General features: G+C 44.9%; 1 protein-coding gene across 6 annotated transcripts in view; it reads right to left on the reverse strand.

Annotated features, from left to right (window-relative positions):
* Window positions 1-25367, reverse strand: part of LOC140251215 (fibronectin type-III domain-containing protein 3a-like) — a 37276-nt gene extending 11909 nt beyond the window's left edge. The window contains exons 1-11 of one of the 6 annotated variants that reach the window (XM_072334701.1): window positions 25228-25336; window positions 22646-22804; window positions 20456-20610; window positions 12149-12284; window positions 8690-8765; window positions 7846-7922; window positions 4685-4919; window positions 3614-3886; window positions 2176-2231; window positions 880-1034; window positions 555-614 (exon numbers count right to left, since the gene is read on the reverse strand). In XM_072334701.1, the coding sequence (XP_072190802.1) occupies window positions 555-614; window positions 880-1034; window positions 2176-2231; window positions 3614-3886; window positions 4685-4919; window positions 7846-7922; window positions 8690-8765; window positions 12149-12244 (1028 nt within the window). In that variant the 5' untranslated portion in view covers window positions 12245-12284; window positions 20456-20610; window positions 22646-22804; window positions 25228-25336. Of the gene's footprint in view, window positions 1-554; window positions 615-879; window positions 1035-2175; window positions 2232-3613; window positions 3887-4684; window positions 4920-7845; window positions 7923-8689; window positions 8766-12148; window positions 12288-20455; window positions 20611-22645; window positions 22805-25227 lie in introns of all 6 variants that reach the window. The other 5 variants (XM_072334704.1, XM_072334702.1, XM_072334705.1 and 2 more) reach the window with 5 other exon arrangements.
* Between the last annotated feature and the right edge of the window lie 1242 nt (window positions 25368-26609).

Genomic DNA, 26609 nt, shown 5'->3' on the forward strand with positions numbered 1-26609 from the left:
CAGCAAGAGGACCAGAGCCTTTTTGCTATTGCAGATCACTGATTCCAAAGCATTGCTCAGGAATGAAGAAACAAAGCCTCATTTTATGATCTCACTCCACATTTCAGTAACTGATGTTCACATAACAAACACCAGGATTCAAAAAGTTCTAAAATCTCAGAACAGCCTGGGTTAAAAAGGCCCACAATGCTCATCCAATTTCAACTTCCCTGCCACATGCAGGGCCATCAACCACCAGACCAGGCTGCCCAGAGCCACATCCAGCCTGGCCTTGAATGCCTCCAGCCAGAAGATAACCCGACGTTTATATTTTGGAGAAACAAGAAGAGAGAGAAGACAGCAGAATGCTGGAGAAAGCAAAGTGACATTTTTAGGGGGTTAGAAGATAGATGGAAAGCAGGCACAGTAATGTCCGCAGCTGTGATGCTTTACGCACAGTATTCCTTGAGTTCTCTGCAACCACACCCTTCTGATGAAGCCATGACGACTTTATAATTAGCACATCAACAACAGCGTTGTTAAACGTTGTTAAACGTTCTCTCGCAGCAACATACCTGGCATGGTAATCGGTTGCTGGTCTGAGATCAGGAAGGGTAATTGTTAATTCCTCCCCACTATGAGAAGGGAAAAGAAGAGAGGTTACAGCTCCTCCTTACACCGTCAGGGATAAAAGCTTATTGAATAGCAAAACCAAGTAGAGCACATTTAATTTTCAAGTTTCCCATTGTCCATGTAAGTCATACTGAAATTACTTAAAACTTTATTGCACGTGAAGTAGGTAGGTCTGCAAGTCAACAAACAGCTCCTGATAAAGAGATTGCTGCTCGGTTAATGGTTTTAAACATCAGTATTGTGCTTAAAGGAAGAAACTAAACTTACACATAGACAGATTTAAATTTTCCATTTTTACCACTGTTGGATATTGCTACTTCAAATGTAAATGCTGCTGGACTATGACTATGGCTCTCTCCATTCTGTGAACTAACTGGGAGATTCCAGGACAGAACGGCTGATCTTGCTTGTATATCAGAAACCTATTAAAAGCATAAATAATGCAAGTAAGTTTGCTTTCTGTAATAAAAGGTATGTTAGTCAATAACACGGTGTTGCTAGTTTGCCCATGAAGTTCCTCGCGGGAGGAATTCTTTACCTTTGTAGTGGAGATATCAAGTCATTGTTTGAATTTAACATTATTTTGTTTTCACTTCTCAAATCACATTAAAGGATTTCCCTTACTTAGCGGCACATCACACCATCTCAGTGCATGAAGAGGAGCTCTGTATTTCACCTGCACTGTTTGCATCACTCATTTGGAGCAAATTTTCAGATCTGGAATCTTCGGTACTGGCACCAGATGTGTGTTTAGGCACAGTCAGATGACCTCACTTTCTAAACGAATTGCAACTCCACCACTTGATCTTAACATTCAACCAGTAACCTGGCCAACAGTGAGAGGCTCTGATTATAACTGCTCAAGACTAAACATCTTCTGTCTAAGCAAAACATCTCTGACAAAATTCAATACAGCCTTCTGCTGACGTTAAGTACAGATGTCAGAGGCATCGGTGAAAAAAAACAACTGTAGGAAAGACTGGCTGGACAGCCAGAGCAGAGAAAATACAACCCATGCTTAACGTATTGATAGCACAAGGAAGAGTTCATGAGACGTGCTCGGGACCACAAATAAGTGCAGTTTTAGCCTTGAGATATGCAAATTTGTGTTAGCAGATTCCAGTATCTTAAGCAGTCTGTAAATACTCAAATATTTGCTCCAATTTCTTAACACAAAAAGATGAGCTGTTCCTGTAACTTCCATCCCCAGTACCTCACATCCTCCTCGCTAAATGAAGGCCACTTCAAAGAGCTAACAGGTTATCACTATGTTAGCAGGTTCTCTGCTCTCCAGGCACTCAAGTCCTCATTTACACACACCACAGCTCTGCCAGCAGGTACAGCTTTGCCTTACAGGCTGGGAAGTAGACTCGCTCAGACTGCTTCAGTAAAAGCAGGTATCACCATCGCCCCTTCCCAGACATAAACCCTGGTAGCTAAAATACATTTTCTCTACTATAAAAATTAACCATGGTAGAAAAGGAGATTGATGAGAAAGATGCGTGTTATTTAAACACCAAGCATGTGCCCAGAAAATAATGGCATTTTAAAGGCAATACTTACTACTGGCTTGCCAATGCTCAAGTGAGTATCATACTTCTTGGATTCTGTGTCAGATTCTGAAATTTCAAATACAAAACAGATTACAGAAAACCCCCAGAGTAAAAACCAGCCTGTTACAGAAATGCCACCACAAGATGGAGTGTGTTTCATTAAGAGCTTAACAATAGCACTTATTGTGCAAAGTTAGCTTCCCCTGTTTGTTTTGGCTGCGTGACGGTTAGAAACATGAACTATCCAAAACTAACAGAGTTACAAAAACCCTTTTAGTCCATCCTGCACAAAGGGGATATTTTCCCAACCTGAGCAAAAGTGGATTTTCTCTGATAACACAAAAATATTTCTCTACAAACAAAAGGTGTTAAAAATTGACAGTAAGAGCTTATCTTGCTATCGTGTGTGCCGGTCCCTGAATTTCCACTGGAAATCACTTGCTCTGGGTATAAGAAGCCTGATCATCAAAACTGCATACTGGATGTCTATGGGTATCTGCAGGTTTACACCTGTCTTGAAAACTGTCTACACAAACAATTCTGGGTATTTTTCTCAAACATTTATTGGGTTATTTTTTCCCTCAAAGTAAGTTTGCATTGAGACAAATCTCTAATCAAAGTATCCCGTCAGTCCCTGCAACAAGCAGGATAAGAACTTCCACCTCTGTTTACTTCCCCAGACACAGAGTCAGATATTTGTTTTATTTCTCTAACCAAAGAGCTCGGTACAACAGTGACGCAGATGAGGACTGTCCCCTGCTGTCTAATGAGATAATTAAGATACACACACACACCACTGAAGAGATGCAATTAATTTATAGAACCTTGATAAGAAACCAGGTGCACACCGGTGACAGTGTTCCAAACCAGCACAAAAGGCACTGACACAAGGTATTTTAGTACATGTGAGTAAATAGCCATGAGAGATTAAAAAGCTCAAACATTCATTTCAGCAAATTAATGTACTGCACTGAAACTGCAGCTGATCAAACAGCAACTTGTGAAGGCAATTGCTCAAACTATCCTGTTTCTTTGAGCCTCACATAACCCCTGGTTATCCAAAAAGCTAGGAGAGAATGACACCAGAAGTCACATCTGCAAGTACAGCAGTTCATGCCCACTTGGAACACTGAGCAGAGACCTGGGTCAGAAAAGGCAGCACCATGAGAGGCCTAGAATTAAATCTTCCTAAACATCTTATTTGGGGAAACCTCAAATGATCAATGTTGATACAACCAGTATTTCTACAGGATCATAAATGAATGAATGATTAACTAAACATCCAAACACAGAAAAGTTACATCAGGCTTTATTTAACCCCACTCAGATGGAAGAAATTCACAGATCCAATTCTTTACAGAAACCATTTTGCAATGAGCACATAGCAGCTTCTAATTACCAAAGATGTACCATGATGGGTTTTTGTTAACCTTTTTGATGCAACCTACCTCCCATCTCTGCATCTGGACCGCCCTTTGTTTTTCCCATCTGCTTCTGCTTTAGCGGCCCTCCTGTCCCTTGCTGTCCCTTTCCATTTCCGTTCTGAATTGCTGCACCGGAAGAATTATTAACTTTATGTGGTGAAGATGGAGGACTGTTAAGCTTATTGTTAGTGTGACCACTCGCTTGTCTGTCTTTTAGTCTTTTCTTCAGGTGCTCTTGCATTTTGAGACTCCTTTCATCTCGCTGAATAAAGTTTGTCCTTCCATGAGAACGAGGTTCTAGAAAGCAAAGGAAACACTGCTTTTGATCCCAGATTGACTTCATATTTGTGGCTGCTTTTTTCTGACTTAATTCAGACCACCATCTTCTGGTAGTGGTTGACATCAGGCCTCAAAGTCGCCCTCCTTCCCCTGATACTTACTCATATTTTCAAAGAAGCACAAGCAAGCACAGGACCCAAGCTAACTTTGTAAAACGTAGCTGAGGTGCTTCTATTTTATGCTAGACATTAGCTGAAATAGCTTCACTAACAATCTGAACTCGACAGAAAGAGAATGACCTTTCATGGTCTAATTTCCTCCTGTGTTAAATGCCAGTTTTCAGAAGCAGGTTATGGGCTGTCTCAGATCAGCAGGGATCCTCCCATGAAACACTGCTTCAGTCAGCTATTAAATATAGCACAGGCTTGCATTTCAATCTCCAGCATGGATGACTTTTGGTGCATGTGTCATTACTTTTTATTTTCTTTCCAGTCCCATTTGGATTCTGTCTAGCAAAAAATACGTTCACGTATTAACATTAAACACGTTTGCAAAAGCTGTATGCCAAGGCTGCAACCAAACACAGCAGCTTTTGAGAGCACCGTTTTAGAGGAAGGCAGAAGCAATCATGCAGAGTGCCATAGGCTGGGCTATAAACAGCTGTATTTACTGTAAGGAACCCACAAACAGGCACAGAGTTTCAGGGAGGCTGGAATCACAGGAGACAGGAGGAGCTACCAGCAGAACTCAGGTGTCCCAGCCCACACACCGAGCAGGAGGACTCCTCACGTATTTCAGACCTGCCCGCATGCTCACCTTGCTCCTGGAAAACGTGTGGAGGTGGATGCTGGTGGATGAACTGCGGCGGCAGCTCTCCTGTCCCAGGAACAGGGGGGTACACTGGGTGTGGGGGGTGGGGGAGCAGAGCGTGGTGATGATGCATGTAATGGGGCACATGGGGTGGAGGATGAGGAGGAGGATGCATGGAAGGATGGAATTCAGCTGAGTGTGGCAACACCACCACTTTGCGAACTCCATTTTCTTCCACCACCTGTCAAATATAAGAAATGAAAAGTCAGTACAGATGAGCTTTAATAAGGAATCTCTGCATCTACGTCTGCACCCAGCAATCTGACAGTCAGGGGTATACAAACAGAAGCGAACCCCAGTTGAAACCCAGCACGTGTTACTGGAAGGAACTGGAGTTTCAGGCTGTCATCTTTAAGAAGCTCAAAGAGTTAGGCAATCTATAATCTATGAATTACTTACGCTTTTTTTTAATGAAATCGAGTAGTGTGGATTGACCATGGTGCAGTACCCCCTGTGGCTGCAACTACAGCCTGCTTTAGACGAGAGACAGTCTGGCAGCACGAGCCACGTGCAGGTCACTGCATGCCATGCCATCCACACAGCATGGCTGCACACACGTCCACAACCTGTGGCGAGCACACAGCACTGCAGTCAGCTCTGCTGTGATCCAACCCAACTCAGGTGTCAGGATGGTTCATGTCTGCCACAGGCAAAGGGAATTCAGACAGGGAACCAGTCAGCACTGCTCAGCTCTGGGATGAAAAGGTGCCGGTGCCCCAACACACAGAAAAGAGACTGCATGTGTATGGACAGGCACGCACACACCGTGAGAATGTCCTAAACTGACAACATGCTGGATCAGCTAGACTGTATTAAATCCTGTTTAAAGGTAGGCAGCAAATGAATTGTTTTATGTTTCCCCTCACACAAAATAATTAATCAGGGATGAACAACGTGATTGGAAAAAAAAAATTACTAGTAGAAAAGTGCTGAATTTTAAGGGCAAATGGACACTTTCAACTTAATTGTCTTGGTAGGAAGATGGGGCCTTTTTCTTAGATTGGTTTAAAATTAGTCTGCAGCCTTATGCTTCCTTCTGCGAGCTGCATCGAAAGCATGGATCACATCTGTGGGAGGGAAGGGCCTTCAGTGTTGCAGCAGTGATGCAGTGGTGGGTCTCAGCACAGTGCTGGGCTGTGGTTGTGGGGAGGCACCCCAGCTGCAGGCTGGCAAACAAACCAGAGATGCAACCTCTTTTTTTTTAAAGCAATCTGTGAAGTAAATCATATAAAATAAAAACTGCTCTTAGATAAAGTTCAAAGCTTCTAAATAGCCCTCTGTTACTAAACCATACACAACTTATATTTTCAGGCACTTATAAAAAGCACTTTCCTCAAAGCAGGCCATATTCTTTATCCTGTTAGTCCCTTCGAGATCCTCTCTTAAAGCATGTTTGGTTTGGCTGTAAGAAATGACTCCAGCATTTCCTAGTTGGCAAAGAAGGCATTACGGATGTTGAAATACTGCTCATGCCAAAAGTACATTTTGAAAAGCTCCTCAGCAAAAGATAGAGCAAACGAAGCAGAAGTATTTTGCAGAAGGGAAATAGGACGTGTCCAGTCCCAAACTGCTATGACAGAGTTCAGCTGTACGATGACCTCAGAACCAGCTGTGCTACCAGGAATTCTTAACAGACCTCACCAAGAAGGAAAAAAAATGGTATGAGGTCACTTAAGACCAAGTCTGTGTTACATTGCATGGGGTTTGTTCTCGAAGCAACGTGGAGGGCTTTCTGATTTACCAGAACTGAACACCCCACTTCATCTACATGACCGCACACAGTATTGTAACATATGCATTCATACAGGCAAGCCAAAGCTCACAGCTGAGGTTGTGGGTTACACTTACTCTGTGCATACAGTAACCAAGCAAGCACAAGAAGCCTATGTTCTGACAGAAGGGATACACTGCTACAATACCATTTTCATAGGATTTTACAGTTTGAAGCTGCTACATCTCCACTACCCACTACCAAATCTCTTCAGAGCACTTGAGAAGAAAGCAGCATAAATACTTCTGGGTTCCTTCAGCTAGTTCTCAGAATAGCAAGTTCAAGTCTCATACGTTGAAGAGTTTTTATACATGTGGCTACTCAGCTCTCAGTCCTACTTGGAAACCTCCAGATTCTGAACATTACCAGAAACCAACAAACCCAGCCTAGTCCTTTGTGGAAAAAAAAAAAGTTTCTCATTACCTTCCTTTAAAAAAGCATTAATTCAAAGGTAAATCAAACTGAACTTCAAGTATGCCTGATAGGAGTTTAAGTACCACACACTGCTCTGATCTGCCATGACTCAACAGCACAGCAGAGTGGAAAATCGGCGAGAATGGAAAAGTTAAGGCAGGAGAGAAGCCCAGAGCCCTGCTGTTTTCCTGGGCACGTGTCACCAGCATTAACACTCCAGCTCACACTTCTGCTATAACAGTAGAGTCTTTTGCTGAACGCTAAGGAGACCAGAGCTGGGAGATGAACAGAGTTATGTTACAATAGAAAAATCTGAATTACGAGAACATGTTAAAAAGAAATAACTTACACAGTCCTGGAAAACCAAAAAAAAAAAAAAGGACTTAAGAGATGGAAGAGCTTGGTAAAGATCTGTGGTCCATATAACCTCAGTGTAAGGAATTCGAGTCTCATACCCATACTGGAGACAAGTTCACCTACTGCCAGCAGCCATACTCCCAGAGGCTGCTCTAACATAGCCAAGCACCGTTACACCCATCAGCCCTCTGGTACTTCTTGGTCTGCAATCCACAGAGATACACCCTAAGCACTTACTTTCACCCTGAAAACAGGGCTGAAGAAAAATCAGGAAGTGTACCATGTTAATGGAACCCAACGGCCAGTTCAGTTACTGTCCCAAAAAGGAATCTTTCATGGCCACCTAACTATCAAAGAAAAAACAACAGCCCTGAGAACTGGCTCAAGTTTTACCAAGCAAACAGATGGTGAGAGTGCCTGCAAGAAAGTCAGTTAAATATCTGGTAAATTCAATGGAAAAAATGAGAAATACTTTTAACAGCTGTTACAGATAAAAACAATATCTTTCTTGTTAAACAGCCACACCCACAAACACACTTCAACACAAGGATAAATTAACATTTACCTGAGATACGTAACCGGGAGGCACAAAAATAGGCGGCATAGAACCATTTGGCGACATCATAGGAACATGGGCTGGACCTGGGAAGCAAAGAGGGGCCACTTCACAACAGGTATGGCTCTGGGACACCAGTTTTCAAGAGCAATGAGAACCAGCATCATTTGTATTACAGTAATGCTGACAAACAGTCTACCAACTTTAAAAATATATATGTGTATATATTTATATATATATATATATATTATTTTTCATATCAAACTGCAAGATTGCATTCCTTTCTGTGATGTGATGGAAGCAGAATGGACATGTTTTTTATAGTATCATTTGAGATGGTGAAAAGCATTCTTACAATGGAAGTAGTGATAAATTCAACTTGACTTACAGGAGATATTTTGAACCAGCAGCAGATTTGCAGCTCGGTCACCTACCCACAAGCCAAACAGCAGTTTGTAACCACAAAGAGGGCAGCGACTCTTCCCTCAGTACTAACATACTGCTAATGCCACTGTCCTGCACTGCAGCAAGGTCACACAGCATCCATTACAGGACTAAATCTCACAAGTTCACGTGCTGTGAGTCTGACAAGATAGATGCTTGAGGACCACTGGAAGAGCAGCTGAGATGCTGACCTCTTAAAAGCTACCAGCAAAGCGTGCAGGGCTGCAGGGAAGCCTGCCAGCTTCCCAGCACTGTCTTTATTTGTGCTTCAAGTACACACTGAAAAAAACCTGGTTTATTGCATTGCAGAGCACATAAAAACATGCCAGATGTAACAGAAACAAACTGCAGTAATTTTATGATGCGGTATTTTATGTTATTCGATTTGGTACTCCAGTCTTTCCTTTACCTTGAATACACTGAATGTGTCCATCTTCAGTTGTAATTGTAAATGTTTCACCCGGGTTCACCTGCACAAGAATAACCTGTTAAAAACAAAAAACAACCAGCAGTTAGTTAGCTTTTTATTGATTTTAAAGATCACTTAATCTCTATCTTACTTCATGTCATTGTAAGCATTCCTGAGAAGTATTCTCCATTACTCAGAACAGGAAGTTTGCACTGATCTGTTACATTTAAGCAGCGTGTGTAAAACAAGACCCAAAGGAACAGCTTGTTAAATGCTGGTCAACACCAACTCTGCAGCTTCTGCATACTACTATATTCATCTTTTTTTACCTAATAACATGGGATGTGGAAGCATAAATGAACATAGACCCTACCCCGGTGAGTTCACAGTGATTCTGCTCTGGATAGGTAAGCTGCTTCTGGACATGAGCACAGCACCCAGAGAAGGCAGGCAGCCACTTAGCAATACTCACTGCAGTTTTACCAAGAGGACAGGGGCAGACAGCACCTTCAAACACTGTAACACTGAACTGTAACTAATTCTGTCACTTCAGTACATCAGTAAATGTGTAGCTTTAACTCTGCTACATTTCTAGTAGTAGAGAAGGTGATGCAATGTCTTCAGTTGGTTTCTGTTAACACACCAAACAGACAATAACAGGCTGGGGATTTGCCAGAGCACAAAGGAAATACAAAGTCTGCAGTGAAGAACTGATGCTGGGACGGCCCCCATGGGCAGGTATTTAAGCTCACAACTCATCTCCAAGGACAAGAGAAATCAGAAGCAGGAAAGGGATGCTTTAAAAACTCAGAGCCTTTGAACAGGTCTGATCTTCAGAAGAAGTTCCAATTAACTGAAGTTCAGGAAACATTAACAGAACTGAGTGAAAAGGATCCTAAGTGGTATAAGCACAGGACTGCAGAGCAGCACCGAGACTGGAATGTCAGGAATGCACAGGGTAATGTCTCAGAGGAATGACTCACTATAATTAATGAAGCAAATGCTATTCCATCTACCTTCCATCAAGGAAAACTTCCAGGAAGCCTGAGTGCTCCTCAGGAGTCAGCTTAAGCATAGTTAGAGGCAGCACAGAGCACTCACAGGAAGGCTGACACCTCCAGATGCCCCACAGAACCATTTTGGAACTAATGAGAGTCTGAGAGCTGTTTCAAAGCACTGCTCAGCATTTTGATGCTGTGCACTTTCTATTGCTGGAGTTTCTTTGTTTTGTTTGTTTTAGCAAAGAAAACTTCTGAGCTCCTTTCTGTGAAATGCAACTGACAAGCTGGAAGCTGCATCTGAATTGCCAAACAGCACACATTTTTCTTCTACAAACAAAACCACTGTGTAATACTTTATAATTAGCCCATCCTCTCCAGCACCAGCAGCAAAATGATTAAATGAGCTTTAATACTCATCTGCCTTAATAAAGTTTCCAGGTTAATACTCTACTTAACAGCGAGCTCGCAAATGTGAGCTGTGGCTCAGAAGCTTCTACTCCCTGCAAGTGAGAGCAGCAGAGGAGAGCAGCACTGTGTGTGTAATGTGACTGCAGTTTGGCAGCACGGCTGTTTATAAACAGAGTGAGAAATGCTGGCACAGTGACATGAAGTGACATTCTCGTCCCATGAAGACAGACACACCTATTTTCACTAGACAGACTTACTCGTTATTTCCAAAATAACTCAGTTACAAGGCTTAGAGACTATCTGCTTTCACGTCTGCTCTTAAAAGGCCATTTTCCTGTGCATCTCCAAGACTCAACCCTTTTAAACCCCACTCAATTGCAAACAGTTTCCACTTGGCTCCCCAGACTCCAGTGACGATCACCTTTTGGTCTCTCGCTGCACACTGGTGCTCTACACACTGGTCTGTACAAAGACGTACTACACAAACACAGTGACAGAGCTGGTCTCCAATGAGACCCACTCATCTCTTTTCATCGTGTAACAAGAAACACCAGCTACTGAATAATCTCACAGCTGGTCAGTGTCTAAAATGTCATGTTGCTAATGCTAGCACTGCAGAACGAGCTGAGATATCCTATAGCTTTGTTTATTTCAAGGCACAGTCGTCTCCAGAGCAAGAGGAAAAAAAAAACAGAGTACAATTACTCATCACCTTTTATTTAGTGAGGGCTATCATTTCTACAAGGAAGTGCCCTATAACTGAAATAATGCAGGTCTCTCCTCTTTCCCACCTGTAACATTTACAAAATGAAAGAGATTTAATTTAAAATCTTCCAGCATACATTGTTTCACAGATTCCCATCAGCTCACAATGCTGCTGTAACCCTATTTATTTGCTGTGCCCTTCCCCACTGTTTCACAGGAGAGTTATCCTCCAGAAACTACTATACAACCTTCCCTTCTGAATTAACCCCCTAATTTCTATTTTAATTATAGCCAGATACTTAAAGCTACATACTGACCATAATACAGGAATGGGCAACTTTGTTCCTCTCTTCAAGACAATTATTTGACTCCAGGAACATAAAGCCTTCCAATTTACCTTTTGTTACATCTGTAATTCAGTTACGTCAACAAACCAAACACCCTTTTCTTTCCTACAAGGACCAGTTATGTTTGCAGCTTCTTAAACTAAGATCCCGAGTTAAAATAACAGGATGCCTGTGAGATTTCAGTGGTTGTTCAGCAATGTATCTCTCAACGATGGGAATTTATACTAGAAGATACTTCGCTTTTATTGCCAAGTACTGAATTTATCTCAAATTTAGCACCAATCTGTGCAAGTTTGTACTCCTGTCTGTATTTCTACTCATCTTAAGTGCTTCTGAGGGTTGTGTCCCCCAAAAGTCTAAAATTTCAGCTCTACTCAGGTTTCACTCGCATTATGTAATTATTAATGAAGATTCCTAGCATTGGGAAACCAGAGGTTTTTCCTCTCATCTACTTCTCCCTGCAATAGGTTTCTCAATTTAAAGTACCGCAGCTTCTTTCTAAACTGTATCGATTTGTTTTATTTCCCCTTGACTATCTGATTTTTGGTTTAGTTTAATATTAAAGACATGTGCATAAAACACTGCAAATTAAAAGCAATCTTTTCATATTTCTACTGCACAATATTGAATGATTTTCTTCCTCTTTACATTCTACTGCACTGACAGTATCAGTGCTGAGAACCACACACTTGCAGATTCACAGAACAGGATGGAAGGGACCTCACGCTCACCCACTTCCAGCCCCCTGACACTGCATCAGATTGCTCAAGGTCCCACCCAGCCCAGCCCTGAACACTTCCTTGGAGGGAGTAACTGCAAATCAGTACCACAGATGCTTTCTTTGGAGCCTTCTCTCAGCCATCACAAAAGTTCACCAGCAAATTAGTTTGTCTGAATCTGTTCTGTCTTCTACAGTATGTGTGAATGCCAGCCACCCTGCAAGCCCTGCAGGCACAGTGTAACAGGGACCCAGATGGAAGCACAAGAGATGGACTTGCCTGTTGGATGCTGTCCCCATTAACCATGTGAGGTAGAAGTGGCACTTCGTTCAATAGAGGCGTAGCTTCTAACGGAGGCGGCTGGTCGGCCATCATGTCTGAAAACCATTCATGGACAACTGCTCACAGTAACTGCCTGCTGAAACAAAAAGACAGCACCAGTATTAGGCTATAGCCACTCCCCTTTCCGAAATAATTCTCTGCTTTGTTTGCCAAACATGGCACCAGTAATTCAGAAGAAAAACACGGCGGTGCCTTCAGCATTCCACAACTCTGCCCCAAAGATCTGCAAGTAAACTGACCTTAATTAGAGCCTAAAGTTGGTATGAAGCATTCCCTTCTGCCCTCACTTGCACATTTAAGAACTTGTGCAAATGGACAGCCTTGACAGAACGGAGGGCATCACCTCAGATGTCCGTGTTCTTTCCAATGGTGCTCTCAAGGAGCACAAGATATTATCCTGTCCTCAAGTACTGTGTATCAGCAATACATATCCTCCTTCCAAAAATACATCCTTTAAAATAGCACACGTACCCCAGTCAACATACCACAGGAGATGACATCGCTATGTAAGCGATGCGATTACACAGCAGCATCATTTATGCTCACGTAACATTTTATTCTTAAAATCTGGAGTTTTCTAAGTTTCTGAACTCACTGTAAATAAAGCTTTACACCAAATAGTTCACAGAACTTACACGCATTTCAGTCTCTGTGGTGATCAAAAACCCTCCATGCCTCCCCAGTGTTGCAACATGCCATTAGCACAGAACTCTGGTACAGTGAAAACAAAGCCAAAAGCAGTGTGAGACAGACTAGAATGCTTTGTATAAGAGTCTTTAAATGAGGGTACCATTGAGAACTGCAACTGGGAAAGCACTGCGTAGTTGTGAGCTTCCCATGAACAATCCATAATTACAGCAATGCAAAAAGCAATGCAACTCTCCATGAATTTTTGATGAGCAATTAATTCAGTGTCCATAAAAAGCACAAGGTAACAGGATACAGGAAATGCTGCCATTTCCTTCTCCTTCCCCATTACCTCCCATAACCCAGACAGAAGACCAAAATGCATTTAGAACAGACCAATTTATTACATTAAAAAACAAAACAGAAACTGAATGCGAAAACACCACCTCGCCTGTGCATAAATCAAGCCAGTCTACGTACAACTGCTAAACCAATATGGAAAGAGCAATGTTTAGAAAAACATCACAGCTGGACTCTCATAATCTCTTCTGACGTTAAGCTCAGGTTGCCCAGAAAGGGAAGGCCAACATTACAAGGTCCTCGTGCACTGCTGCTGCCAGATGAGAAGGTCAGGTGAGCGCAGAGGCACAAACACATCATTCTTGTTTGCAAAAGCATCTCAAGAGAACTGATACTATCACGCAGCCACAAAACACAGCACAACGGAACAGCCCATAGTGCCACAGATAGCCCTGGCTCTGCACACCAACCAACACCTGGGCCCACCCCTGCCATGGGATCTTAGGAGACCAAAGCAGACTGCAGGGCCGTGAGGGCCACACAGAACTTCAAAGCGCCAACGTGTACCAGGTTTGCCCTAAATACACCCAAGTGCCTTAGCATGTTATTTATTTCCTGAATAAAATCACCTTCCCTTCTGTTTGCCAGATTTTGAACGACCAATGCCAAGGAAACAAGCTCATCTGATTGTAAATAACTATTCCACTTAAAAATAACTGCTAACACCACCGGTCCATAGGCTAAAATTACAGCTGCAGTTTCTTCTACTACAACCCTCCTATTTTTAGAGGTTTCTAGCTAAGACTTCAGAGAAAATGCTTCCATAATAGGAATTCAGTACACACGAGCAGATTAAAAATACACTATTTTATATATATAAATAAATACGTAAAACACACGTGTCTGCGTGCAGTCTAAATTTCATTCATCTAAGAAACTCAACAACGATAGAAATCAGCAATTAACACAAAGGGGAAAACCCCTCACCAAAAAAAAGCGACCAGATCCACATCCAGCAGCTCAGCTGAGCACACAGAAATGCTGTTAACATTTTGCCATTTGGATTAAAACAAGAGACTAAAAATCTGACGTACAGCAGAGCATGCATCCAGCAAAGCACTTGCATGGCTATCTCAGCACGGGACACAGACAAGTAAGAAATAATGACTGTGTGCCTCAGGAATTGAATCTGCCTCAGTACTCTGCAGTGATATTTAACACACAGTCAGATAAATCTCCTCCATTTATTACACTGAGTGCTCACGTTGGTTTCCACATCAGGCTTCCCTGTTCTAGCACCGACAGCAAACATTTCTCTCACTTCCATTTATACGACAGTTTACCAACAGTTGTGAAATCTGGATTTCATATTACTCAATCAATGTTATCAGATCCTAAGAGTTAGGTTTTGCCACATCTGGCTGTGCCAAAATAGGGTATTAAGGATTTTTAAAGCAAAGAAATCAGCTCAGATTTTAGAAGTGTTCTCTGAGAAGCACTGAGCGATCCAACAGCGTGCCAACGTAACGTGGTTCATCACACTAACCATATTAAAAAGGCAATATTTTCCACTGACAGTCTCACAATACAAAGGCTTCTAAGAAAAACAGAAAACTTTACTGACCAGCCTTCCAGCAAACAATGACAGCACACAGCGCCGGGCCTGACCTCACTTCCTGACACAGAAAAACTCACAGCCTGCACCGCTGCAATGTGGGCCTTCCCCTTCCCAGCCCCGATGCTCCTCCAGCAGCACTGCAGTCATCTTGGAGCTGCTCCAGCTCTGAGCTCCCACCGAGCACAGCGCTCATGGATTCTACCTGCCTGCAGTTGAAGTCAGCACCTCCGGGATGGGGCAGGCCTGCTTTATGCCACCAGCTCTGCTGTCTGTCTGGGAAACCCCACTGACCTCTATGAGACGTTCTGAAAATGAAATCTCAAATGGTTTCAGCCTCAAAGAGAAAGAAATACGCTATTCCTGTGTGTGGCTGTAGCTATTAACCAAAGTTGACTGAAATGAATAGAAGAGATGCTCACCGCACTGAGCTACATGTTAATGTGCAAAATGGAATGAGATGCTACTCTCCACCACAGCTCACACCAGCACTGCCATGTGCACAACAGGAAACTTCCAACCTGTGCCAGCTGTCCCCCTAAGGACAAGCCATGGCTGTAAGCACTCTTCTGCACACAGGCACTGATCCTGCCTCACCCAGAGCCCTGCAACAGCAATCAGCAAATGGCAGCAGCACATCCCCATGCCTGCAGGCATGCTTTGCCTGTGATTTGATTGGGTTGAACTAAAATCTCCTGAGGTCCCTTCCAACCTCTGCAACTCATAGAATCATAGAACATCCCAAGTTGGAAGGGACCCACAAGGATCATGAAGTCCAACACCTGTCTCCACAAAGGACCACCATGCAGTTATTTACATGCAGGGTGCAGAATGATGAAAAACTGTGTGTTCTTTAGGCATGTTCTACCACACTACACAAAACTAGGAACATTTCACAGACTGAAAGACAGTATTCTCATTGGAATTATATCCTCATATTAATGGCATGAGATTACTTATTGTGCAAACGTGCAGCAATGTCATATACTCATGCAAGTTGCAGGCATCTTGCTATCCCAATGTATTGAAAATGCCTCTTCAAAAGACATCACACTTATCCTAGAAGGGGGAAAGCCTGTAGGCAGAAATGGATCAGCCTCATCCCACCACCCAGAACAAAAACTGAACCTATTCCATTAACAGTCAATATGGATCTCTAGCCCCACACATAAGGTAATGCAAACATTTTTCATTATAATAAGTGCTGGGTTTAATATGAAAAAGCTGCTGTTCAAAGGAGCTTATTATTTAAATGGGGACTTTTTTATTTAAGTGGAATGAAGCTGAGGTAGGAAGAACAACATGCTAATGGCCATAGAGGGATTCTGATGGGAAGATGGGTGCTCAGCTCATAAAGGTGCTTCCATGCCTTCAACTCTTGCAAACCTTGTAATATTTTAAGATAAAGTTTGAATCAAAAGGCTGTTAAACAAGAACAACAGATGAACGAATGGTTCCCCAGCATCGGGGTAAGAAACTGCCTCGTCAAAAGATCAGACCTCACTAGGAATTCCAGTAAAGCCTCACCCCCCCACACTCCAAAATGCACACCCCATGTAATTTTGAGGTAGGAAACATTTAGGTTAGAAGACACAAGTTACCTTCTCCCAGTGTTTTTCAAATAAACAGCCCTAACAAAGTGTTTAAGATATCATCCCGGTCCCAAAATAGCTCCTTTCTGCCACAAGACCACACATGAGCCACACGGAGAGCACTGGTTTACTTTCAGTGAGATTAAGGGAGTGAGAGCCCCTGCAGAACCACACTTAACAGAGGCTCAGTTACAGTTTTAGCTCTGAAGAGACCACCATCGCTCCATAACAGTCATCTGTTCAAAACTAAATATATGTTTTGATTCAAACGTTGGAAATAATTCCTAATGACACCCGAGTGGGATTTGGCTGCAGCACCTTGCCCGGAGCCTGGCTCTCAGCCAGGGGGCACCGCAGCCCTGATACTGAGAATGCTCCTCATGACTTCAACAGACAGCTCAGTCATACATTTAACACCTACAGCTGTGAAAACCCCCATATATAACAGATCTAGGTGTACCCTGTGTCATTTTGACCTAGGAACTGCTAGGTCTTTGAAGTCCCTTCCAACTCAGGCCATTCCAATCACTAGCAATTTGGCTTTAGGTATGCTCTGCAATGTTAAACCTATCAACTTGTATTGCAAAACAGTATGAAACCCCAACAAAAAGCCCACTGCACAGACACGCAGTATGTGGTTTTAGCACGCTGCACCAGGTGCTTTCTTTGAGGTGCAACAATGTGATAAAACCTCAACCCCAGTAGTAATGCAGATGCACCAGTGCAGAACAACTCGTGTTCCTCCTTTGTACCATGCTGAAAATGACAGCTGCAAAAATGGCAGAGCTGGAAGCCTCCAAAGGCAGGGCAGAACAACCTGAAGAGGCTACAGATGTGGAAACATTTGAGAGGTACAAACATTCTCCTGTATTTTCCAGAAAGCCTTACTGCCACTGAAACGCTGATTCCATCACAGAATACAGAAGTGAGCACCATGCTTCTATTGGGCTGTCTCGTCCTCAGGGTATTCTAAGACCTGACTGCCCACAGAAATTCTCCCCAAAGGAAAATTAAGATTGAGATGGGAAGCCCTCATATCATAGCCACCAAAATAAATAAATAAATAAATAAATCCCTAAAGTCACAGAAATAGCAGATCAACAGAGTAGGACACATGGGAACTCTGCCACAAGTGATAGCATCACCTTCCAGCCTCCCCTGCCAATCCGGATCAGGTTCCTGATGTGACCGTGCCAGGAAAGCAATAAAAAGAAATCCTCCACCCACTAATAAAAACTATACAAGCAACTGCCCTCAGCATTTACTGACTGCTTTGTGTTCTGGCATGATGTCCCTTAAGGTCTTGGAGCAATGGGGGGAAAGCAGATGCACCACCTGAAGGGAAGTGCTTGCCCTGTGGGGTGACAGGCACTACCCCAAAGCTTGAACAAAGCAGGACATTCTGGAGCTTAGGTGAGAAAATTTCTCTAATAGCTACAATAACAGTTTTTAAACATGCTGGGAACCAGTTTATTAACCCATTAGTAACATCCAAATGAAATGCTACACCCAAATGCCTATCTAAGTGACTTAATAGTTATGGATGTAAAATATAACACAGTCTATTGAAAAACAAACTTGTGACCCAAGAAAGCTTCCCATCAGAGCCACAAAACTAGAGCACATCTTTGAAATGAAAAATCAAATTAAAGAAAACCCTACCAAGAGAACAAAAGCAATGACAGCATCCTTACAGGGACTGCAGTGCAGTCATGTAGGAGTGGTGAAGAACAGCTGGAAAACTGGGGTACTTCCCTGCAAACAAAACACACAGCTGTAGAAAGACAACACTTTGCTCCTAAGACCGCAGGCTGTGGTGTGCCAGAAAACAGGCATCTGTTCCACACCGTGGTGATAAGCAGCAAGAGCCCCAGAGAAATCCCCCCCCCCCAGCCACCCCAAAGCAAGCCAGGCACCATAACTAGGTAACTACTGAGCTCAACAGATGAAGCAAAGTGTTTAAATTGGTGCCAAGAATGACAAGATGGGAAATGCAAGTTTCTACAGGAGCTGTAATGTGCTCTGAGGTTCTGAATTTTAGGTTAAGTATCTGGAACACTATGTATGATTCTTCCCCGTGGGACAAATAAGGTTTTAAGGTCAAGTTGAATCTCTTTCACAGTAATAATTTATTTATCAATAATCATCTTCATGGGGAAAAAGCGTCGTTTCACAGAACAGAAAAAAACACCCAAAGCTATTGTGTGCGCAGACAGCCCCACCACAATAGGAACAGGCATATTGCACAGCACCATCCACGTCTCCTCTGTGAAGCAAGGCATACCCAGATCACAGCAGGGCACGAGCACGTGGTCAATGCCAAGTACTTTGCTTTTGTCTCCTATGGAGTGCAGGTGGAAGCTGCCCTGCCCTACACACTGTATTTCCAGACACTGAAATGTCCCTGGGTGCCATGCAGCCATGGATGTCAGCGTGCTGTGCCCACAGAACCTTCTGTGCCTACAGCACGACAGCACCAAAACACAGACCTCTCCAGCACCAGAAGGTAACCAAGCAAACACTGTGGGATGGCAGACACACATGGTCAAACAGATGGTGTGATACAAACACCAGCTGATCCAAAAGTTATTTCCCAAATGTTCTGCATTCCTCATACTGACTCCCCGTCCCCGTCCCCCCCCCCTCCCCAAACTTGACTGAGAGGAAGCAATCATTCAGACTACTAAAAACAACAGCCCCAATTCCAGGAAAGGCACTGTGCAGGTCAGAGCAGTCAGTTGTCATCTAATCCAACAAGAGAGAAGCAAAAGCAAGACTTGTATATTCAAGAATAAGGAGAATGAGAAACACTTTGCTTTTGCTATATTATGGTTTAAATGTTTGACGTACAAACCAAAAACTTTCTTGCACAACAAGAGAAGCAGCTCAGGCTGTAGTGCTTTAGCTACAGAGCAGATCAGACCAGCCTCATTTAAACAGGGATACTTAAACTTGGTGCTAAAACACACCAAGAAATTACTTAAATTACCACATCTGAGCAGTCTCATGGTAAATGACCATGTGCCTTTCTTCAGTTCATGGCAAATGCGAGGCAAAATGCAAACATGACATCATGCACGTGAGGTTTAAGCAAACACCCTTCACCCAGCATCAGTGACAGGTCAGCAGCAAGCAGAAAGCCTCCAGCACAGCTCACCTGATGCAGGCTAGCACTGAAAACAGCTGCTTCTGTGCCTGAATTTAGTGGTAGATCAGTTGAATTGCAACACCTTTATGTAAGAGAATGAGTGGAGCCTAGCACAGTTTTGAAGACTCCAGGAATGACTGTTGATATCTATTAAGGGTTTATTTTTTTCCCAAGAAATCTAGGCACTAAAAATCAAAATTATCATCCTGAAGACCTGCTTTGTATTATAGTTTCCCATCACATCCTATTCTGTATTGATCAGCTACCATTCAGTCTTTCCTTGATCTCTTCTACTGCTTTAGACAAGCATGAACCAAACCAGAAAATGGTTAAGTTGCTCTTCACAAAGATGAGAATACCATTCTAGGAGCAATTGGAATCCACGGGAATCTTCATTAAAAAAAGAAAGCACAAGTGGTAGAATTCTGGCCCTTGTGACAATACAAACATCACACTGATGATAATTTATAGTGCTGGGTTTCTCTCCCCCACCTTACCCCCTCCCCAGGTCAATTCCACGCCCTGATCAGTTCCATGAGCTCCAACTCAAACCAGCACACCTAAGCAGTGTCATCCAGTTGGTCACTTATCGGTACGCTGCCACTCTCTTGAACTGTTTTCTCTACAGGAAATGCCTTTGCTAAAAACAGAATTTACTTTCTTTATACGAAGGCTGATTATGCAAGTCTCATTAAGACGAAAATTCCAGCTGGGGGAAGGAGAGTGAGATTAATGCCAAAATAAAGATAAGGTTGCTACATTATAAAACCAATAACATTTATCTGGAAATACCGAGCTTCTTCCCACTTCAAGAACTGTATCAGCTCCTGCTTCTCTAACCCGTTTTTCATTCGATAGTAAGCTTCAAACAAAATAAAAAACAGAGAAGAAAAAGGGAGCCCTAAGCTTTAAGTTTCTCAAATATTTATGTATTATTTCACCTTAACACATGAGAGACTTACAGAAAAAAATGTGTCAGAAGATCTGGGAGAACAACAAATGATGGCTAATTACTGCTGACGCACTCCTGACTTGAAGCTGCTCCTGCTGATAGACGTGTGCGGTCACTGCCTGCTGTAGTAGAAGCAATGTGCTGTGCTGCCCCTCAGCCTTCCCTCTGTGGACAAGAAAAAAGAAATAGTGATTTTCTTCTTAGAAACTGGCAAGCACAGTCTTAAGGAAAAAAAAAAACAACCCAACCATGCAGAAAATAGCTTGTATTGAATAAGCTGCTGGAGAACAGCCAGAGATAAACTCCAACAGGATCTGCAAATAAGACTCAAGGAAGACTCCAGTGTCAAAATACCTTACGCAGCCTTCTTGCATCCATTCAGCACGTACAGAATGCAAAGCCTGACAACTGTGTAAACATACTGCACATATATTTACTGCAGTATCAGCTAAAGGTACATTGCTAGTTAAGCTATGATCTCATTAGTGAAAAGGAACTTAAATGCAGTGAAGACGGTTCCCGTACGTGGGAGCTAAGTACAGTTACAAAGTTGTCTGCTCAGTACTCCATTCTTTTATATGACAATAATGAGGGGAAAAGCAATTTCCTAACAGTACATAAACATATCCATGTTGAAATTACCAGGAATGTGCTTCTCCTGTGATAAGGCACACTGAAAGCAGAGCAGTGATACAGCCTGGGGAATGTGGTCAAAGCTCTGTGTGATGGGACAGCACAGCTTCATTCCAGGATCTGTCCCACCAAAGATGCTCCACCAGAAGATGCTAAGAACACCTTCAGCATGCACCAAAGCCGTTCAAGAAGTTACATTTAATGATGTGAAAGTCATCACCTGAGAAAGGCACTGGATCAAGTATCAGCTTCCAGTTCCTACACTGTCTGCACACTGATGAATAAGAATTGCCCTGTTTTGGCTCTCCAAACTTACAACAACCCCATGAAGTCGGTCAGTTCCCAATATGCTTTTCTTAAAGCCAGGGCACAGGCCCCTGCTTTCTGGCTAGCTTTGCAGGAAACAGACAGAAGCCCCTCCTGCAGACACAGCAGCTCCTTTGTTGCTCCCACCAGAAAGGTGATCTTAGCTCGAAGCCGCAGACATCGCTGAGGTCGCAGCCTCATCGTGTCCTCCTGAACTACTTTTCATGAGATAGGGGCATAAAAGCACAAAGCGCCAGGCCTCAGTGCTGGAGAAGCCTATCATCTCGAGCAAACCGAGGCATTTTTCCACATCAATCAGATACTGGGAACAATAGCAGATCTACATTAAGACTGAAACGGACGAAGGGCGCTGCGCCAGTGGTCTGTCCCTGCCGGTCAATACACAGAAAGGATTGTGTTAGCACCACTGAAAGAATAAATTATCGCTGCTTTTACAATAAGCTCTTCAAGAATGCAATAAAGAGTTCAGTGTGTGCTCCTCACTCAGGAATCCAAAACTTTTCAGTGAAGGTCTGGCGTGCAGCAAAGATAACAGCTGAAAACCAACCATCTTGACCTTGGTAAGCTTCATGACAACTTGCTAAAAACAGGTGAAAAAAAAATCAGAAGGTTACTTCTGTGATATTCACCAGCCTTGAAACGGGAGCAGCGAGCAGCCACGGTTCTGAATACCAACAGCTCAGAGTGGACTGTGCTGAGATGCAGCACAGTTAGAAGTGAGAGAGCCTGTTTTCGCTTCAGCTCTCCTGACTGTTGCAGTATTACTAATACTGAGGTTTTCTTCATCTGCTTTCAGAGGTAAATTTACAATTCTTTCATGTTAAAATGAAATCGTGATAGGACAATAAGAGAACGTGTAAGTAAAGCATGCTTACAGTGCTCTACATCAAAGTCACGAGCCATTATGATAACTTGTAGAATCACAGCATCAGTCAGGTTGGAAAAGTGCTCTCAGACCCCAACTCCAGCCCACCCCACCATGCCCATCCCCATACCCCTCACAGTCACATCCCCATGGTCTGGGACACCTCAGGGCCAGTGACCCCACAGCTCCCTCTGCAGCTGTGCACCACTGCTGTAGGAATGCCTTCCCAGCTGTCTGTTTTCTTAAAAGCAACAAGTGTACGTCTGGAGTTTGATGAGAGGCCTTTGAAGTTGGGCACATCACAGGTCATCAAACACAAGCACCGGCTCCAGCCTCCCAACCTTGAACGCGTGTTTCAATTTGCACAACACTCACCCAAAGGGATTTCCAAAGCGTTTTCCGCCACAGGTGTACAAACATACCCATAAACACACACACACAGCGCTGCTGCAGCAGTCCCAAGGGTTCACCAACAGAGAACTTCTACTGGCCACGTGGTACATGTGAAGTCTTATTTGAAGGACCAAATCCTTTCTAAAATTAAACATAAAAGATAAAAGAGCATTGGGATGGCTGCGGCGGCCCACACGAGTCAACAAGACGCAAACACTGGCCTCCAAAATCACCCAAACAAAGGACTGTCTAAACGTTAAGATGGCATTCAACTTGGGTGCAGATTTGGTTTCTGAACAACATCAAAGCACGATGCACTCCGTGACCGAGGGCTGCAGCAGGAAGCAGATTTGTGCAGATCGTTATTCTCTAAAGGTGAACGCGCCAGGAATTACAGTCTTACACCATTCTTCAAAGCTGCTGGCATCTCTAGTAATGTTAGCTACTGTGTTTTGCAAACAGAAGTGACCTGTCCCAGCACAACATCTGTGCAGATACCTGAGAAGCTGAAATGATTCCATTCCACTGCCCGTGTGATGTTTAATTAGAAGTAAGGCCAAGTTTATCCCAAATCTGCAGCAGCACTCCTGAGCCTGTGAGTGATCAATCTGCACCCTGCTCCAAGAGATACCCGAGACAGGCAGCACAAGTCCTGTTTGCACACAGACTGCTGCATTAAAAATCACAAACTAAGACCCAACAAACAGCAGATTGCTTTCAACTCCACTGCGCGGAACACGAGATTTATTTGATCCTGGCTAACAATAAATTATTCCCAGACAACAACAGCATTCCAAAACTTCCAGGGGTTTGGAGCAGAGTGAAGTAACCAGACCTAGGAGAGAGGACAGCGTAACAGCTGGCTGCTTTTCAGCACGCATCATTACACACTGTGCCCTGAGAAAGTCAACATCTTTCCCACTTTACCACCTTATACTTTTCACATATTGACTACATAAGAGGAAAAAAGCCCACAAAGGTGGGATTTTGCCCTTTCCTCACCAGGATCCTGACTGAAACACAGAGTACTATGCTGGATGCTAACTCCGAGGATAGCTTATTGGCTTAAGACACAGAGAGGATGCTTCCCTGGTTAAAATGCTAATCTGAGTCTCAGGAAATCTAGATTCAATTCCTTGCCTGACCACACACTTCCTGCGTGACCTTGGGCCATAAATATTTCTGTGCCTCAGTCTTTCCATATGGGACTGAGGTAGGATTTCCCTGTTGAACTAAGTTTTGTAATGATAAATATATTAAAAGGGCACAAGGAACCGGACGATACGGACACACATACCGGGCTGTTATCTGCAGAAGCACTGTGGTGATGCTCACAAGGAGTTACCTGATGAAGCATGGAAGGATCAAGAGCATTATAAACCACCACGGGACAGAAGAGATACAAAACATTCAAGGAATGGACAGAAACTAAAGCAATACAAATGGGGTTATATTACTCCAGGTATGGAAATAACTATGTGGAAAGTTTCGTCTGTTCCAACACAAGGTCTGAGCAGCAAGCTTCAAACACGAGACTCAAAGCTGTGAAAGCAGCATGGATGGGAGCAGATCCACCTGCCAGATTCTGTGCAGAGGTGATCCCAACGCGCTGTGCTCCCAGGGGCAGAGCAGGGCTGCGGGGCCCGGCGGACCATCCCCTGTGCTTCCGAACAGCCCGCACAGCATTCGGGAGGCGGCACTCAGAGAGATGGCGTTGATCGCAGAAGGGTCCCCACTTCACCGCCGCCCCCAGAGCCGAGGGGGACAAAGCGGAATGGGGGCAGGGCGCGGGACGGGCACCGCCACAGAGCGGTGACAGCGCTGACCTCCCCCTGCCCCGACCCCGCCGCGCTGGGGGAGGTGTCTGTGCCGGAGCAGCGAAGGGGAACAGGCAGAAGGCGACGTGGCATTCGCAGGCAGCGGCTCCGCTGCGGGGAGGGAGAGCGGGAAGGAGGGGGGGGAAGAGGGGGGGGATGAGGAGGGAGAACGGCATCAGCTCTCCCCGAGGAAATAACAGGGAATAAGTAAATTAAAAAATAAATAAATAAAAGGGAAAAAGAAGGGGAATAAAAAGGGAGGATTTGAGGCGGGAGGGGGAAAGAGAAAGTGCGGGGAACGCGCTGGCAACGGCCCCATCCGGGGGGGCACCGCGGGGCGAGCCGTGAGGCACAAACCCAACACCGCGGGGCACCGAGGGGCACCGAGGGGCACTGCCGGACACTGCCGGGCACTGCCGCCCCCGCCCCGCGGGGCGCCCCCCGCTCCCCTCCGCCCGCCCCACACCTGCCCCACACCCCCACCCCCGGGGTCTCCAACCCCACACCGCGATCCCCAGCCCCCAGAATCACCACACAGAGACTGACTGACAGACAGACAGACACCATCCCCTCCACCCCTCCCCACGCGCTACCCCCTGCCCGTCCCGCACCGCCGCCGGCCCTGGCACAGTCCACCGCGCCCTGGGTGTGGAGCGCAGCTCGCCCCCATCCCGGCCCCGCCGGTCTCGCCCAACCGCCGGCTCCGCGGAGTGAGAGGAGCCCGAACCGCGCCTCGGTGGCACTGACCGTCCGCGGCGCCGCTGCCCCCGCCTCAGCCTCGGCGCTGCCGACCGCCAACAGACCGCTCCGCCATGATGGAATGCGGGCACTGCGCCTGCGCCGCAGCCGGCCGGCCAGGGGCGGGCGGGCGCGCGAACCGAAGGCCGGGCCGAGCGCGGGGCCGATCTCTGGCTACGGCCGCCCGCTCCCGCGAAAAGCCGCGCGGGGGGGCGGCGGGGAGCACGCAGGTGGCGGCCGGGCCTCGCTCGGCGCCGGGAGGTGACGGAGCACTGCGAGAAGCCACGACGGCAAAAGGTGGTCCGGGGTCCGCTTACGGAGGGACGCTGACCGCCCGGGCCGCAGTGAGGGCCCCCGGGGTCTGAGGGGAGGCCGCTGCGCCATCTTGGCCCCCAGCTGCTGCCCTCCGGCTTCCTCGCTCACACCTCCCGTACCCCGTGCTGGTCACGGGGTGATGGCAAAAGCCCCAACGTGCGGTGTTTGTTTTAATCCAGTTTGGCGTTTTTCAGCCGTGAACGTGTGGGGGTAAAAAACCGAGGTGTGGGCCGCGCTGTGGCACAGCCCCGTGTGAGGTGTGTGTGTCACCGCAGGGCTGAGGGAAAAGGGGAAATTCAAGGCCTGTGCACAAACTGCATCACACAGATACAGAGAAAACCCTTCAAAGCAAACCACAAAGTACATAACACGAAGAAAGAAACCCTAAAAACCCAGCTGACGTACTCCCCCTTCACCCTCCCACCCCCCCTTCTGCCCCGGATGGATATCAGATACGTTTTTAATGAGCATTGTGTCAGGAGTAGAAGAAATGATTTCTCCATGCTGGAGAATTTCAGTGGTGGATGGGACGTCCCATGCTGAACTGGCCGTGCTAAGGAAGGCCCAGGAGGAGGTGCTGCTCAGCTTCTGGATACCCAATAACCTGCCCTGTTAATCAATGCCACCAAACTATCAATAAGGGCTTCACAGTAACTTTTCTTAGGCTAGACTATAGGACAAATATACTCTCAATATACCACCAAAGAACAGGTCACTTGATCACTTCATCTTCAAGGTGTGTCTCTGCGCTCACTAAGGCATTATCCCTTTTTTTATTGCATTTGATCTTCGACAGAACTGATGTTTGATAACAAAGCCTTTTAAAGTTTGTTTTGGGGGTAAAAACAGGCCAACAGGCCAACGCTGTAGTTCTGCTCCAGCATAATTCCACTGAAAACATCCAGATGGTAAGAGCAACACTGTGGGTACAGTAAAAAATTGCTCTTGCAAGGAACCCATTACCTTCTCATTGTGCACTTTGCTGTCAGCTCTATTTATTCAAGCTCCGTACAATGCATGAGAGGTTCTTCATCTAAGCAGCTCACGGTACTCTTGCACTATCCTTTGTGATCTGA

Source organism: Excalfactoria chinensis, chromosome 4, assembly GCF_039878825.1.
Source record: "Excalfactoria chinensis isolate bCotChi1 chromosome 4, bCotChi1.hap2, whole genome shotgun sequence".
NCBI lineage: Eukaryota > Metazoa > Chordata > Aves > Galliformes > Phasianidae > Excalfactoria > Excalfactoria chinensis.